The sequence below is a fragment of the Engystomops pustulosus genome, chromosome 3 (genome assembly GCF_040894005.1).
Source record: "Engystomops pustulosus chromosome 3, aEngPut4.maternal, whole genome shotgun sequence".
Lineage (NCBI taxonomy): Eukaryota > Metazoa > Chordata > Amphibia > Anura > Leptodactylidae > Engystomops > Engystomops pustulosus.
Genome location: NC_092413.1, coordinates 25,985,735 through 26,001,618, shown reverse-complemented (window position 1 = coordinate 26,001,618; position 15,884 = coordinate 25,985,735). Strand labels below are relative to the sequence as shown.

The 15,884-nt window shown below is 38.5% G+C and overlaps 1 protein-coding gene across 19 annotated transcripts in view; it reads left to right on the top strand.

Moving 5' to 3' along the window:
* Positions 1–14,462, top strand: part of NRXN1 (neurexin 1) — a 1,062,013-nt gene extending 1,047,551 nt beyond the window's left edge. For all 19 annotated transcript variants that reach the window (XM_072140344.1, XM_072140342.1, XM_072140343.1 and 16 more), the window contains one exon: positions 11,307–14,462. In XM_072140344.1, coding sequence (XP_071996445.1) covers positions 11,307–11,611 — 305 coding nt within the window. In that variant the 3' untranslated portion in view covers positions 11,612–14,462. The remainder of the gene's footprint in view (positions 1–11,306) is intronic.
* Positions 14,463–15,884: the final 1,422 nt, after the last annotated feature.

The following is a 15,884-nucleotide window of genomic DNA, read 5'->3' as shown; positions in this document are numbered from 1 at the left end:
GTACTTACTTTCGTTAGTGTTATAAACCGCAGTATCGCGGTTTTAACACTTTTTAAACTTTAGAGCAGAAGGGGCTTCGGCGCTGTGCGCGACTGTGCGCGCAACATCTCTGCTATTTCCTATGGAGGCGCGCGCACGATCGTGCGCACGCAGCGCCGAAGTGTCTTCTGCTCTAAAGTTTAAAAAGTGTTAAAACCGCGGTACCGCGGTTTATAACACTAACGAAAGTAAGTACCGGCACCAGCTCACCCTGAGCTCACACTGAGCGGGTGCTCGGTACTTACAGCTTACCCCTGCCATTCTAAGTGGTAGGTTTCCTTTAAGTGATGATTGATGCAACTTAGTGACACTCGTTGGGAATATATGTTATGCTATGTACGCACCTGTATTTGTCAGGTTCCGTTAGAACTTTCGTTATTAAGGAAAAGCAACAGCCTTCGTCTTTCCACTATACATAACAGAAGCCTTTCGTAAGGTAAGGGAGGGTCCATTGAAGTCTATGGTGTAGAGGAGCTGAATGGCACACCTTCTGCTCACCTTCCTTTTTTCTTTTCTGTTTAACTCTCCTAAAAGACTCTCCTACGAAGAGTTGTGCCAGAACCCAAGGTATGGACTGGGCCTTGGAGGCATACATCACATATATCGAATGTCAACATAACATATACAAGGATCACATGATCCCTGTAGAACTATGATTTTTGAAGTCCTGAGGATAAGCCATAATAGATGACCAAATTGTCCAAGATTCACTTCGCTGAGACTTTTCCAAATTTTTCAAAAGATTCGGATCAGGTCCCGATCTGATTGGTCTAAACCAATGTTTCTCCATTTGTCCTGTAAATTAATATATAACCCCACTAGCCCTCTAAAACACAGTTTTTTTATGAAAAAGTCATATCTTGTACTGTAATTTTTTTGCAATACAAGGTTATAGGTTGATGTAGCCAACTGTTTCCAACTCTATGTCCATGTGTTTAAACTGAGCCAAACAGCTATTCAGTGCATGGGTTGGATGTTGCCCCCTCCCACCTTTCCCCCCATCAAAAAATCTTTTGGTGGCTTATTGTGAAGATAGGCCATCAATTCTAATTCCTGGCCCACCCCTGTACAACCCTTATATTTAGGGAGATAAGTCAACACCAAGGTTGACACAAGATTAGCACACTCGCTTAACCATCATGCGTAGACATGGGGTCGAAAGGAATAGCTATGAGCCAATGGACCGTCCTCTGTAGAAGGTATAAGTGCACATTGAGGTTTTTATGGCATTCAACAGCAATGCCCTGCGTCATTTCACTCAATACTGTCTACAAGTATATTACTTTAATAGGACATGTGGACAATATAGGAATAATAAATCCAGAGATATGTGATTAAAACCATGTCAGATTTACCGAAATATCAAAGTGTGTATCCTTTACAGATGTAGCAGCCTTTATTGCTCCCACTGGTGTATTGAGAAATGCCTTGCTTAATGCTCCAGTAGGTGAGAGCTGCATTAACAATGCATTAGGTCGCTTTGGAAAGCAGACTGCTCTAATACGCTTTTTCCTCAAATGCTGTAATGTGCCAGTGGGGGCAATAACATTTTCCACATCTGTAAGATTACAATAAATAAATAATGCAGGACCGGGCAGGGAAGGGTCTCATATAAACTCTTGCTGTATTGCAGCAGATTTTGCATCTGCATCGGCAGTATGGAAGATATAGTTAGTTTTAATTAGATTTTCACCTACAAAAAAAAAAAAAAACGCTCTCCACAGAGATGTTTGATGTCTGACAATGCTTTTCGTCTTGCATTTAAATGATACAGATGTAGCCGGCACAGCTGCTATCTATGCCAGCGGCCACCTGCTAGGAGACAGTGACGGGCATTGTGTGTCTTCAGAAGCCTATTGTCAGTCACCCGGCATCACACATGAAGTTGTCTGTGATGTTCCCTAGATGACAGCTCCAAGGAATAATAATAGTAAAAATAATGACGATAATAATAATAATACTAACATAAAAACTAATAATAATAATAAAAGATAAATTAATCTGATTAAACAAAAAATTAGGACTCTGCTCACACCACATGAGCTCTTTCCATAGGAGATATTCTTCGGGAGCTTTGACTATCTTGTTGTACAAGTATTGAAAAACTATGCTGTGTGCCAGTGACTTCCTACTATAACAAAAATACATAAAAACACATAGAGAGAGATTTATCATACGATATGATAGCAGACGCATCCCACTTCATAGTACCGGATACTCTCTTAATGTATATGAAGGGTAGGGCGGCCGACGAGCAAAACTATGCCAGGTCGGACTTACCAAAGTTTTGCGTGAAAACCAGCAAACATAAGCTCACTTATTTTTCAAAAGAACACAGGCACGGAGAGGGAACACCCTATGCCCGCCACCTCCACTGGCCACAGAGCCCCCTACGCCCCCTCCATGCCCACATGGCTTATTCACGATTTTATGGTATTCACAATCTTACCCCTGTTTTACCCCTTTCATAGAAGCTGTGATAAATCTTTCCCAATTTTTCCATAAAATAATGCCAATATATACAGGATTGTCCTATACCAAAGCTCTTCGGAATATTTGTTTATTAAACATAATAATTTTTTTGATGAATAAGGGTGATGTGTAATACTTTATTTTGACCCTGGTGGCGCTGTAGGAAAATGTAACATTTACCCTACATGGACAGGAACGTTTAGATTCTTGTGCCATTAAAAAGGGATCCATGGTCATCTGTGTGTGAGGTCTTCTCACATGCTGATGAAAGTAGAAAAGAGTCAATAGATTACTTGTATAATGTGTGGGTCCTTCCAAGAAAGATGATTGGAAGGACCTTATAGATATGTTGTCTTACAGATACTCAGTTTTTGAAGCTGTTATCTGTGGGGAAATAAAGCAAATACTCAAGGAAAAAAGTCCACCAATTGTCCTCTACCATCGGAAAGACCAAAATCCAAGAGCAATCAAAGGATACGCTGCAATACACTGCTGACCAGCAGATGAGTGAATCCTACGCGGCACTCCAGTAAAAACCTACCTTTTTTATTCAAACTTCATAAAAGCATTACATTAGCAAATGACTAAGAGCCTGTTCGCTCGAAACACGTAGGCATGTTTTCCCAATGAAATGCTTTTATGAAGTTTGAATAAAGAAGTCGTGTTTTACTGGAGTGCTGCATTAGAATCTATTTTCTGCAAGAATCTGTGAGGAAACCTCTAACTATGGCCACATGCACAGGAACAATGAGCAACCCGACTGCCCGAGCTGCAAATTAAAGAGCAGGTCCTATTCCTGCCCATGTTTGCAACCAGGTCAAACATAGAAAACCTCAACCTTGTAGGTGATCCCACTTAATTAGATGGGACTAGAGATGAGCGAGTATACTCGTCCGAGCTTGATGCTCGTTCGAGTATTAAGGTACTCGAAACGGCTCGTTGCTCGGACGAGTATTTCCCCTGCTCGAGATCGAGCATTTAATTAAACAAACACAGTGAAGAACAATGAAGAATAGAATAAAAACAGTGAACACAGTGAACACAGGATCATTTAAGTGAAGAACACAGTGAAGAATAGATTACAGATGTTCGGCACATCTGCTTACTTGTCGGAAGATACACGCGGAACGGCAGCAGGGAGACATCGCACAGCAGGGAGACATCTGGCGCAGCAGAGACACATCTGGCGCAGCAGAGACACATCTGGCGCAGCAGAGACACATCGCGCGCAGCAGGGAGACATCGCGGGCACCAGGGAGACATCGCGGGCACCAGGGAGACATCGCGGGCACCAGGGAGACATCGGGCAGCAGGCAGACATCGGGCAGCAGGCAGACATCGGGGAGACTTCAGTGGAAGAAGAGGAGCGGATCCCGGGACAGCGTATCTCCTCTCCCGACAAGTAAGCAGATGTGCCGAACATCTGTAATCTATTCTTCACTGTGTTTTTCACTTAAATGATCCTGTGTTTACTGTTTTTATTCTATTCTTCACTGTTCTTCACATCTGATAACTTGTCGGGAGATAATATACGCGCGGAACAGTGAAGAATAGATTGCAGATGTTTGCATACATCTGATAACTTATCAGAATACATTCTTTTTCAATTAAATAACACATTTTATTCCCGAACCATGGTCCCTTTGAAAAATGCTCGAGTCTCCCATTGACTTCAATGGGGCTCGTTATTCGAGACGAGCACTCGAGCATCTGGAAAAGTTCGTCTCGAATAACGAGCACCCGAGCATTTTAGTGCTCGCTCATCTCTAGATGGGACCATATTCTATCGGTTGAAAAAATAGACTGCACACGGCCCAAAACATTGTTCATGTGCATGTAACCTTACTCTGAGGTTATCCCATAGATTACAGCTGGGAAAACGAAGCTTCAAAGAGCATTTTTTTGGAATCTTTAGTTTTCACTGCAGTTGAACTGCACGATAAGTGAACATTTGCTGAATATTCAATATGCAGCTGCTTGCATGGTGAACCAGTTTTGGGTCAGCTTTTTTTTGTTAGGCCAGCCTCCAACAATTACATTTTAATATAACTTTAAAGCCATGTGTATAAATCAGTAGTTGAACTACAATTTATTGCAGTTTTCTATTTTTGTAGATTATTTGTGCTCTTTTTCTTTTGTATACTGGTGAGCCAAAATATAAAGGCTAGCAATTTGCTTTTTAGGGACCATATTTTTTTAATTAGGTTCCTCCCTGTTAGGAATTTTGTATGGAATATTATTCGCAAACCAGAATGGAAATCTATGCAGGCTGCTTAAGCCATTAATTTAGGCTGGCCAAGGCAACTTGACCCCCAACACTCCCCCATGCCTACTTCTATCACAAGCAAGGCGTAAAAGGACCAAAAAGTCACATTGTTAATTGGGCGAGACAGAAATTGCAACTTAATGCTTTGTACACTTGTAAGCTGGTATTCGAGTTGTGAAACATCAGCCCATTTATTTTTTTTACAATTTGAATGTACCAATACATTTGCATAAATTTGTAACAACGTAAGTAATTTTTTTGTAAAAGATAAAAAAGATATAAGATATAAAAAGATTGATTTAATACATATAGCCACAAATTATTACCAATTTTGAAGATCTGTGGTTGGATCAATTTTTATAATTACTTACTAATAATATTTAAAAATAAAATCAATAACAATGGAGCTGATATTGCCTGACAACTTAATTGGCTAAGATGGCAAATCCTTTAAGCCATTCACTAAAGTTAATGGGGCAGATTTACTTACCCGGTCCATTCGCGATCCAGCGGCGCGTTCTCTGCTCTGGATTCGGGTCCGGACGGGATTTATGAAGGTAGTTCCTCCGCCGTCCACCAGGTGGCGCTGCTGCGCTGAAAGTCATCTCATCTCGCCGGAATGCACCACCTCGGACCAGGTGAAGGTAAGCGCTCCCCAAGCGACACTTTTTCGTTTTTTAAATGCGGCGGTTTTTCCGAATACATCGGGTTTTCGTTCGGCCACGCCCCCGATTTCCGTCGCGCGCATGCCGGCGCCGATGCGTCACAATCCGATCGCGTGCGCCACAATCCCGGGGCAATTCAGGTACAATCGGCGCAAATCGGAAATATTCGGGTAACACGTCGGGAAAACGCAAATCGGGCCCTTAGTAAATGACCCCCAATATGTTCCTAAGGGATATTATTTAGTTAAATTCCAATTTTGATTACAGAAACTTATAACATATATGATGACAGGTGGTGACAAAGGGTGTTTTTTTTTTTTTTTAACTTCCAGGCTAAATAATTGCTTTGCTAATAAGGAACAAAAAATTTCAGACAACGTGTGAAAATGGGTGGTGACACGAAAGTAATAATATTTAATAGTGGTTAAGCCTATTACAACATAATTCTGTTTTTTATCTTTGTAATTCCCTTCGGAGTCACATAATTCTGGTCTTTATAGAGTAAGATGGTTAATCCAGGGATAAACCAAGTGGTGTGTCCAGATAATTCTGAAAATAAATGATAATTCTAAGCGTTTTCATTGGCAACTGAATTAACAAATGTTTTTGTTATAAGCCAAAATACACATTTCTTTTATAGGAGTTTTCTACTTGGGACAGTCCCGTATTGTTAAGAGGGTCCTAATAAATAAAAGAGATCACTCACAACCCTTTGTGAGGGTCTCATCTAGTACAATCTAAAGGGATTTACATGGCACACCAAATTTAAGTTTTGGTGATATAATTTTTGGTTGCATGCTATGTTGGTATCTGCTCTGCAGTGTACTTAAAGGAAACCTACCACTGCTTGCATGATGAAATCATGCAAGCAGACCACCCTGTAGGCTACTTAATGCTGATGCCGGCACATAGTTTAGTTAGGCTCGGCGAACTTTAGTTGAGCTAAAAAAAAAGATTTTCTTACATATGTAAATGAGCCCTCCGGTGCTACCCTACGTCACCTTCGGGCTGGCGATGGCTTCCGATGTTTAATTATTCCAGCCAACTTCAAATTACCCTCCTCCTTCAGGTGCCAAGAGCCGTGACGTCACCAAGCTCTCGGCACCTATCGCCGGCCGGCTGTCCGAGACTTAGTGTTTGCGCATGCGCGATAAGTGCCGAGAGCTTGGTGACGTCACGGCTCTCGGCACCTGAAGGAGGAGGGTAATTTGAAGTTGGCTGGAATAATTAAACATCGGAAGCTATCGCCAGCCCGAAGGTGACGTAGGGTAGCACCGGAGAGCTCATTTACATATGTAAGAAAATAGTTTTTTTAGCTCAACTAAAGTTCGCCGAGCCTAACTAAACTATGTGCCGGCATCAGCATTAAGTAGCCTACCGGGTGGTCTGCTTGCATGATTTCATCATGCAAGCAGTGGTAGGTTTCCTTTAAAATTTACATATTTTTGTATATATGAAGGTTATGTTGGATAAGCACTAATTTATGGAAAAGTCAGGTTGGTGTGTGCAGGGTAAATGTGGAAATGATACATTGCATTGATATTTTCACGCTAGGCCCCACTCATCCCCCATAGATACATCCCCCATAGACGGCAATGGCTGCACGGATCGATATGGTGCCAAAAATTAGAACATGTCCTATTTTTCTCCGTGTGCAGGGTCAGTACGCCGCACATTTCTATGGAGAACGGAGAGGACACCACCCACTTCTCCATCTCGCCAGACATATGACTGCCCGGCTACGTATCTTTAAACCTTGATCAAAAGGATTATGTAGATAATCGGTAGAGACCAAGATTAGAAGGCATGATGACTGTGCCAGGAGACGTGAGAGAGGGTCTGGACAGTTAGGGGATCGGGAAGGCATAGCAGAGCGGATGGTTCATTTGCACAAAGTAACTCATTTACATATAGCTTTTCTGGATAATGCTGGGACTGTCTGCCAGGTCTGTTTGGCATAAGGACATCTATTACACGAAGATGATAGCTTTATGTTGCTGGGGGAAGTAGTATACAAAACATTATGTAGTGCAGTGCTACAAGCAATTGCAATTGCATTACCTCATCCTCTGTTCTCATCACATTTCCCGAAAGTCCAGTAACCGTGTCATAAACATTACGTACATTTCAGAAAATCAATAAGCTGGATATACATGTTCACGTAACTAATGTGGCTATACGGTCTCTTGCGCTGTACCATTTCTAATCTTATCCTATACGCCTGGATTAAAATTGCAAGTCTACAGCAACTACCGAAATAGCATCCTTGTGATTATTGCCTGCAAGGCGTTTAATAGCCGCTAACCCATCCGTATGATCATTATTGCTGTATAATGATAATAGCAGAATGATATTGTCCGTGCCAATTAAACTGCACAGCATGCTAAGGAAGGACAAGCTTTAAATAAAGGTAGGCCACCTGCTAGACGTAAAAGCAAATGGGAAATAACTATTCCATGACGCCAGGTGAGGTTCACTGCAAATATTGATGTTCTCCAGCAATAACAGAATGTTAGAGGACTGACACCTATACAAGACTAGTGACTCTAGACTAATAATCCCCAACCATTCCAGATCCAGAAAAAGGCATAAAAAACTGTCTTGGACAAGGAAATGCACAAAAAGACAACTATGTAAGATATATACTCAAAGATGTCTGTATGTTCCAATTCTTCAAGTTGGAAAACATGGTACAAATTGCGATAAAGTGTTAGTATCAGTGTATCATCCAGCACCAATCAAGGATGTTACCAGTTGGTTTCGGGTACCCAAATCGAACTTTGTTTCAAGGTTTGCCCAAACGTGACAAACCCAAACCTGAATGAGTTCGCTGATCACTAGTCATAGTTTTAGGTTGGACAGATGAAATGCTGGGCCAAAACTAGCTACCTGTCATCTGTAGAATCTGTAAGTCTTCAATTGCATAATTTACGATGCAGTCACAACCGGGCCCAAGAGGCCTAGGGGCCCATATGGTGTACCTTTCCAAAATGAGAAGACTAGTACTAAAACCAATACAATATAATTGGGGTCCTGGCACAAATTTTGCACTTGGGCCCCAACAGCTTCGAGTTTCGGCACTGAATATACAAAATGTACGTTTTCACTTAAAATGGAGATGAATGTAATGGAATATTTCTTTGCTCATCTGCTGTATTCTGAAAACTATGTAATAAAAAAAAAAGAACATAAAGTGAAATGGAAGCTTAAACACAGATTTGACATTAGACGGTAGTCGAGATAAGCCCAGAGTGACACTTCTTTATGCTTCATTTAAAATATAGGCAAACAATAATAAAACAGAAGATAAAAGAAATGTAATTCACTTAAAGCAAGCAATACTGAAAACTTTGATCCATAAAAAAGATAGAATTGTTATCTACAGAGAAACAGCTACAAGTCTTACACAAAGAATGTCAGCTATTGAATAAGCCGCAGCATTGATTCTAAAAGGAATTTTCCGTGTGGGTGCAGATAGCCGGGCCTTGTCACTCAGGAGGGACAATAGGATCAGACAAGTTCGAGGAAGTTTTCAATTATTTAATTCTTTGTTGCGAAGTGCATCAATATATTTACTCGCTCATTGTGTATGCATTTGTTTAGAGATACTAGAGATGAGTTTCTCACTTTATGTTCACTATTTACTTTATCAAATGTACTTTTACGTTACTTTGAGGCAACAAAGAAAAGAAAAAAGAGCAATATTTAGCAACATATAAATCTTTTAATTCCTAAGATGTAGATTAAAAGGGATGGAGAATAGCTTTGCATAGGTCAACGTAACCCACCGTTGTGTTTTTCCTTACCTTGGATGAACACTCCCTCATATTATTGGTAACAGATGACAAGCTTTATAAAAAAAAAACCCTGACTCTTCTATATTCTGTCCAAAGTAGTCAGGTTCCGGTTTGCCAAACTTTGAAAAAAAGTTTGGCTCGAGTACCTGAGCCTGAGGGTCTGTTCACTCCTACCATTACTCCAATACTACAGTTTAACATCAGTAATGAGCTCGAATCACTGAACCCAAACCCGAACTTCGGTGCCAGCACTGTTGCAGGTGGTACCAGTGGAGGTGAGCCCAAACGACAAGCTTCATCCTACACTTATAACTGAAGTTTATTTAGCCTTGGTCTCAGGACCCGAACTTGTAATGTTTGGCGCAGACCCAAACATTGGGTTTCAGGTGCGCTCAACCCTAGTCATGAGATATCTATTATGTGATATTGCATTGAATGTTTTTCATAAGAAATAGGAGTCATTGGCCAACATTGGGAGTCAACATTGGGGTTAACTTATAGATTTAGAGTTTGGTGCAAGGAAAGCCTAGTTATTACTTAAATTAAAATACAGAACTTTGGATGATTGGATGCAAGAGCTTACTAAAAGCCCATATTTCCTATCAAACAATCAGAAATATTTATTACCTGTATAGCATAAACAAATTTAAAAGTGTTTATTAGTGGCTGTTATTAGTCAGATAGGACTGCACATCACTCCACTGGGTGTGCAAGAGGGTGCTCAAGTCGGATACCAGTCCAGTATTATACTTAGCGGACTGGTATCGTAAATAGTCAGATAAACCTCGTTACCCCATAGGGACTCAAAATTAAATTCTCTACCTTGAAGAGATGGCTAAATAATCAAGTCGTTAACAACTTTCTGTTGGATTTCCACATTTTTGGAACAGCCCACATTAGCTAAAAGCTCAGAGATCTACCACTTTTTACCGATTCTTTGAATAGCTGGTAAATTTAAATATTGGGACAAGACCTATAAGGGGCAAGAAAATATGGTATTTGTAAACATTGTTAAAAAAATATGGATTGGAAAAAGGTCACATAGTATTTTTTTCTCATTATGAGCCCTCTCAACTATAATCATATGCATAGAGTAGGGGCTGAACTGACCTGCATTGACACTTTGAAGGAGATCGAATGGGTAATATTGAGAGCAGCATATTGAGGAGATCTGATTTAATGATGATAGACTAAAGGAGGTCATGCATATTATACCACAGTTGTCAAAATCCTTCAAATTTGTATAAGATATTTAGGCAGTGTTTAACATTATAAGCCACCAGCTTTGGTGCCTCATGTTGGTTTATCCACGAATATGGAGAGTTGAGTGGAATAGCTGGTGGCTAAATTAACAATATATATCCAGATTTATAAAAGTTTACATTTCTACAGAACCCTACAATTTCTGTATTTTTTTCACCATGTTAGGTCACCAGTTTCAGAATAATTCTTTCTTAGATTAGTTTTTTTATGCTGCTCCCTGGTAGGAAGCTTGAAATCTGTTTAGCTCATAATTGGATCTTTCATTCTACTTTAAGAGCAAAAACAAGTTTACACTATTATTCAGGCCAGTTCAAAGCCCTTTAGAAAAGGCAGTAGGTAACATCAATCAAAAGCCGCTTTCCCCGGGAAGACTGAATAGGTAAGTGAGATAATTGAGGAAATGGGCTCTGTATGAGAAGCATTCCAGCAGGTGAAACATTGATTTACCTAGCATTTAAATTCATTGCCTTGTTCACATTTTAAAGCTACATTGTTAATGGAAATTTTCCTTTTTTTTTCCAATCACACTGAGTGACAAAATGAAAGCTAATTGACAGCTGCCGCCACAATGAGTCGAATAAGGGCTTGTGTATAGCAAAAAAACGTTGAAGGGACCACTAAATCTTTCAATAAAAAAAGAAAAATACCACACAGTTGTATTTAGTACTTCTACTGGAAGAAAAATGCAATGGCATTGATGTTTTATTTTGTTTTGTTTTTTTCTTTACTAGACTTTCATGATTAGCAACATTTTGGAAAACCGCCATCGGTAGTAACCAAGTATTTTTGTCTTCTTCTCTTTAGCAAATCCAACAAGAGCAGGAGGAAGAGAGATTTCCGGGCCATCTGAGGTGATCAGGGAATCAAGTAGCACAACCGGCATGGTGGTCGGCATTGTCGCTGCAGCGGCCTTGTGCATTCTCATCCTTCTTTACGCCATGTACAAGTATCGGAACAGGGATGAAGGCTCCTATCATGTGGATGAGAGTCGAAATTACATCAGTAACTCAGCACAGTCCAATGGGGCTGTGATCAAAGAAAAACAACCCAGCAGCGCTAAAAGTTCTAACAAAAATAAGAAAAACAAGGACAAAGAATATTATGTCTGATCCCAGCCGCATAACGAACACGTGTATAGAAATAGTCTTCATTTTATCTGAGACATAAAAAAAATTAACAAACTTATTTACTTTTTATGAAGCACATTGAAAATAACAAAAAAAAAGAAGACAGGGAATGCTAATGGGAAGGAAAGACTGTTTTTACAAAAAAAATATATAAAACAAACAGAAAAAAAAATATAAACAAGTATATTACGGTTTTGTTTCCCAGAAACAGGAGCCAAACAAGATTTACAATTATCCACAGTGTTTCATTTACTCTGCCTGACCATACAAGTGGCTGGAATGTTTTGGAAAGACGGTGATTTACGAGAAACATTCTTAAAGCACACGGAAATTTCCACCATCGAGGCACAATTTAAAGAAAAAAATGAATTTAAAAAAAAAAAAAAAGCTACCTATGATTCTGGATACAGCCAAAGTGCTTGTACTCTCTCCAAAACTAAGTTTTAACGCCAGCAGAGACTTGTCCGAATTTGCAAACGGCCGCGGTTTGCAACATCAAGCTAAGAAGCGTTGATTGTCACACGTCTGCTTCATAATGCTGGCTTTTCTGAAGACTTGTATTAAATAAAAAAAGGCAAAAACTTTCACAAAGCCCCTTTCTGGTTGTGAAGAGTATGCTATGGAGGCCTTATTTCACAAAAATGGAATTTAAGGCCCTTTTTCAAAAAATAAAACAAGAGGGATAGATGCAATCATTGAAAATTTTCATGCACGCTTAATATGTTACTACATATGTTTATATAAAACACATCTATATGTGCTTTCTGGACTGTGACAAGTGATGTTTTATAGCCTGTTGTATAGACAATGCAAAATATATCTGCTCTTCAGCCATTTTTGGTAACCTAAATGTTCTAAGTGTTGCTAGGTATAGAAAGTTTTCTCATGTCTGACACAACAGACGTGTTTCAGTTAATCGCCGCCATTACCAAATTTTTTCTTTTCTAAATTTTTTTATTTGAATTCTTGTGAGTATGCCGCTGGGGATGTGTATGAATGTAAATAAAAAAACTAAATTGTTAATATTATACAGCACAATAGCCAACATTCCGCTGCAGCCAAGTCACAGTATGTTGGGCCGCAAGGTGTAAAGGTATCCTATACCCTCCAAATAAATGACGAAATTCAAGTCACTGACAGAGGCATTCCGAAATTCTTTAAAGAGTGTTTACCTTTTTTCAATGCCACCAAGAAAATGATTGCAGAAATTTTTATGCATTAAGAAGAAAAAATCAGTTATCAAAAAAAAATGTTTATGTAGCATTAATGAAAAAAAAATACTGAAATGTGCTAAAATTATTTTTAAATATTATATAAAATGCAAGAAACAAAGCTAGAATTGCTATTCATAGATTTTAAAAATTAAAAAAAAAGAAAATGTTTTTTTTTCTTCTTATCTTTTGTCTTTTTTTTTTTTCTACTTGAAATACTAAAGATACCTTTTAGGCCAAACACAATTATAACAGGTGACAAAGCATAGATTTTTATAATTATTTTCAAATTTAAAAATGTGGGTAGTATTTTTTTTTTTTAAGTTTCCTTATGATAATAGACAAAACTCTTTCCTTTTTTATTATTTTTAAAATAACGCTTGCTGGAAAAAAGAGAATTGAGCGTAACATTTTACTTATAAGCAAATGCAAAGAGAATATATTAACCGAAAAGTGGGTACTTCAAGAGAACTGAGGCTTTCCACTCGAAGGCCTCCTGGGAGGAATATAGATGTTCACACATTATAGACAGGAAGACAGAATTTAAAATTAATTTAAACAGCAGGGGCAACAAAGCTAGAAATCTTGTTTTATTCACTAGGATACTGATAAATAATGCTCAGCTTCCAGAGGTGTTCGCTGGAGCTTTCAAATCACAATACAGTTGACATAAATACCATAAGTTAGGGCTGCCAAAAACATTTAGTACTTTGGTGTAGAATTTTTTGATGAATTTTTAAAATCGGTAACTTGCATGAAAAGACGTTTCCTGTTCTAATCATATGAATACCATTCGGACACCACTAAAAGTCAGCTGTACTCAGGGAAGAAAGTTATTCAATGCCGGACTGCACAAAGTATGAAAGGTCTATCCATTATTTAGGATTCGGGAAAGGATGTACAGTAAATACCCCCCCCCCCATCCCCCCTTAAAAATAAGACTTGCCAAACCGATAAATTCAACTTCATGTTGTGGTAGCTAAGAAATACACCTCTTTTATAAAATATTGCAAAATTTATTTTAGGTAATGGAAGTATCAAAGTTTTTTATTTGATATTTCCAGTGTATACATCTATTTTGCCAACACTTTTATCATTTCTACATTAATCTACTATATCATTTACCAAATGGTTGTATTTCATAATTGCATATATATCTATTTTATTATCAATGTTTCTTTTAGTTATAATATTTTATCAAAGTATGTATGTATCTTGCTATAGCATTTCAAAATCATATCATGTAAGCCCTTTTCGTCAAATGAGGATAAACCCAACGTAGGGTCCCATTGCCTTCGAAAGGGTAACTACGATCTATGAACTACTGTAGGTTTCACTTGCCCGTGTATTTGCTGTACGAAGTCTGGATGAGGTGGCTTATTTCCAACCCTGTAATGTGTTGCCTTTACAACAAAAATAGAAAAAAAAATGAGCAAAAAATGACAGTGTGAATCAAATCATCCCCAAAAACAAAAACAAGAGGCCCAAAGCCGGTTTATTGTGTTTGTGTGATAGATATTGAAAATGACTTTATTTTGTTGCAAGGCCAATTTATCCATTACTGGAAATGCTAAGCAAGTGGAATTTATTGTTTTGTTAATAAAATGTTTCTTAATACACTATTTTGTTTTTATTTTATGAAAACTGTATTAATTGGGAAATGTAAATGGGGAATTTTAAAAGGTTTCTATGAAGTTCTACACATCATCATCTTGTATTGAGAATACCTCATCAGTATGCAAAGAATACATGATCAGCACATCTGCGTATATTTCTAAAGTTATCTATTGTTGGTAAGCAAATGTTTTGAAAAGTGAACGGAAAGATAAACTATCAATTCTCTTCATAAGTCTGATTTTAATATGGTGTTTTCCCTTAAATAAAATCAAAATCCATCATGATAAGCCAGTGACACTTACTCATAGATCCAGGCACTGTGACTATGGTAATCTTCTTATATTTGTTATCCATGGTCTCCTTTCTTCTTAAATCAGGGGGCTCTGGTGGGTGTTTCCAGAGCTCCTAGTGATGTCTTGTCACTGGTTGTGAAAATGAGCAGAACATGCCTCATCCAACTCCTTGTTCTTTCCTTCTGCACTCTGCCTGTGTCATCTAGCAGCAGCAGAAAGTGCAGAGGGAGGGGAAACCTACTCTGGTCTTTGTAACAGCCAGTGAAAAAGCATCATTGAAGGGCTATGGAAACACCCCATAGCCCTTCAGGCTTAATAGCATACTTTTAAAAGTTGATTTTAGAAGCAAGGAGGCCATGGATAACACATACAAAGATTACCACAGTCACGTTGCCTAAATCTATGAGTAAGTGCCCCTGGTTTATCATGATGGATTTTGATTGTGGATTTTCATTAAATGTGCATTTCTTTTAATATAATAACTAGAGAAATATTCTATGAACTATGTGATAGACTGTTTCTCTTGTTTTTAATTCACAAAATTTAGGTCAGTCTTGACCGCCAAGTGCCATCGTCTACAATTGAGGTCCTGCACTTTCTGACGTGGCCCAATCTTTTCGGAATCAAAATGTGTACAAACAACAAAATTCAAAATACCAAATATCTAATTTGTACATTTTCCAGAGGGACCTGGATGCCATTCTTGGGAGCAAAAATATTATGTGTTATGGGAACAGAACATTTTGTTGATGTTGATCAAGGAGTTTTTTCTGACATATTGGGACCAGGAAGGCCTGAGTTAGACCCCCTAATGGTTGTTTTCTTTTTATTCTCAGTTAAAAACATCTAAATGGACCTATAACGGATTCGATTTTGCTGATCTGTGGGGGAAGGGGGGGGGGGTATTTTTGAACCCCGACAATCTCATACTGTGGACCTATTCTATGAATATTTTCAACCTAGAAAAATATATAAGAATATAATAACAAAGCAGATATCACCACATAATGCAGAATTTTTATTCATGAGTCAAGAAATTGATTTCTCACATACCCTCTGAGGGGGATACTGTATATTAACTGACAAGTTATTTATTCTTTTTATTGATTTTAGAAAAAAAGCCAACTTTGGTTC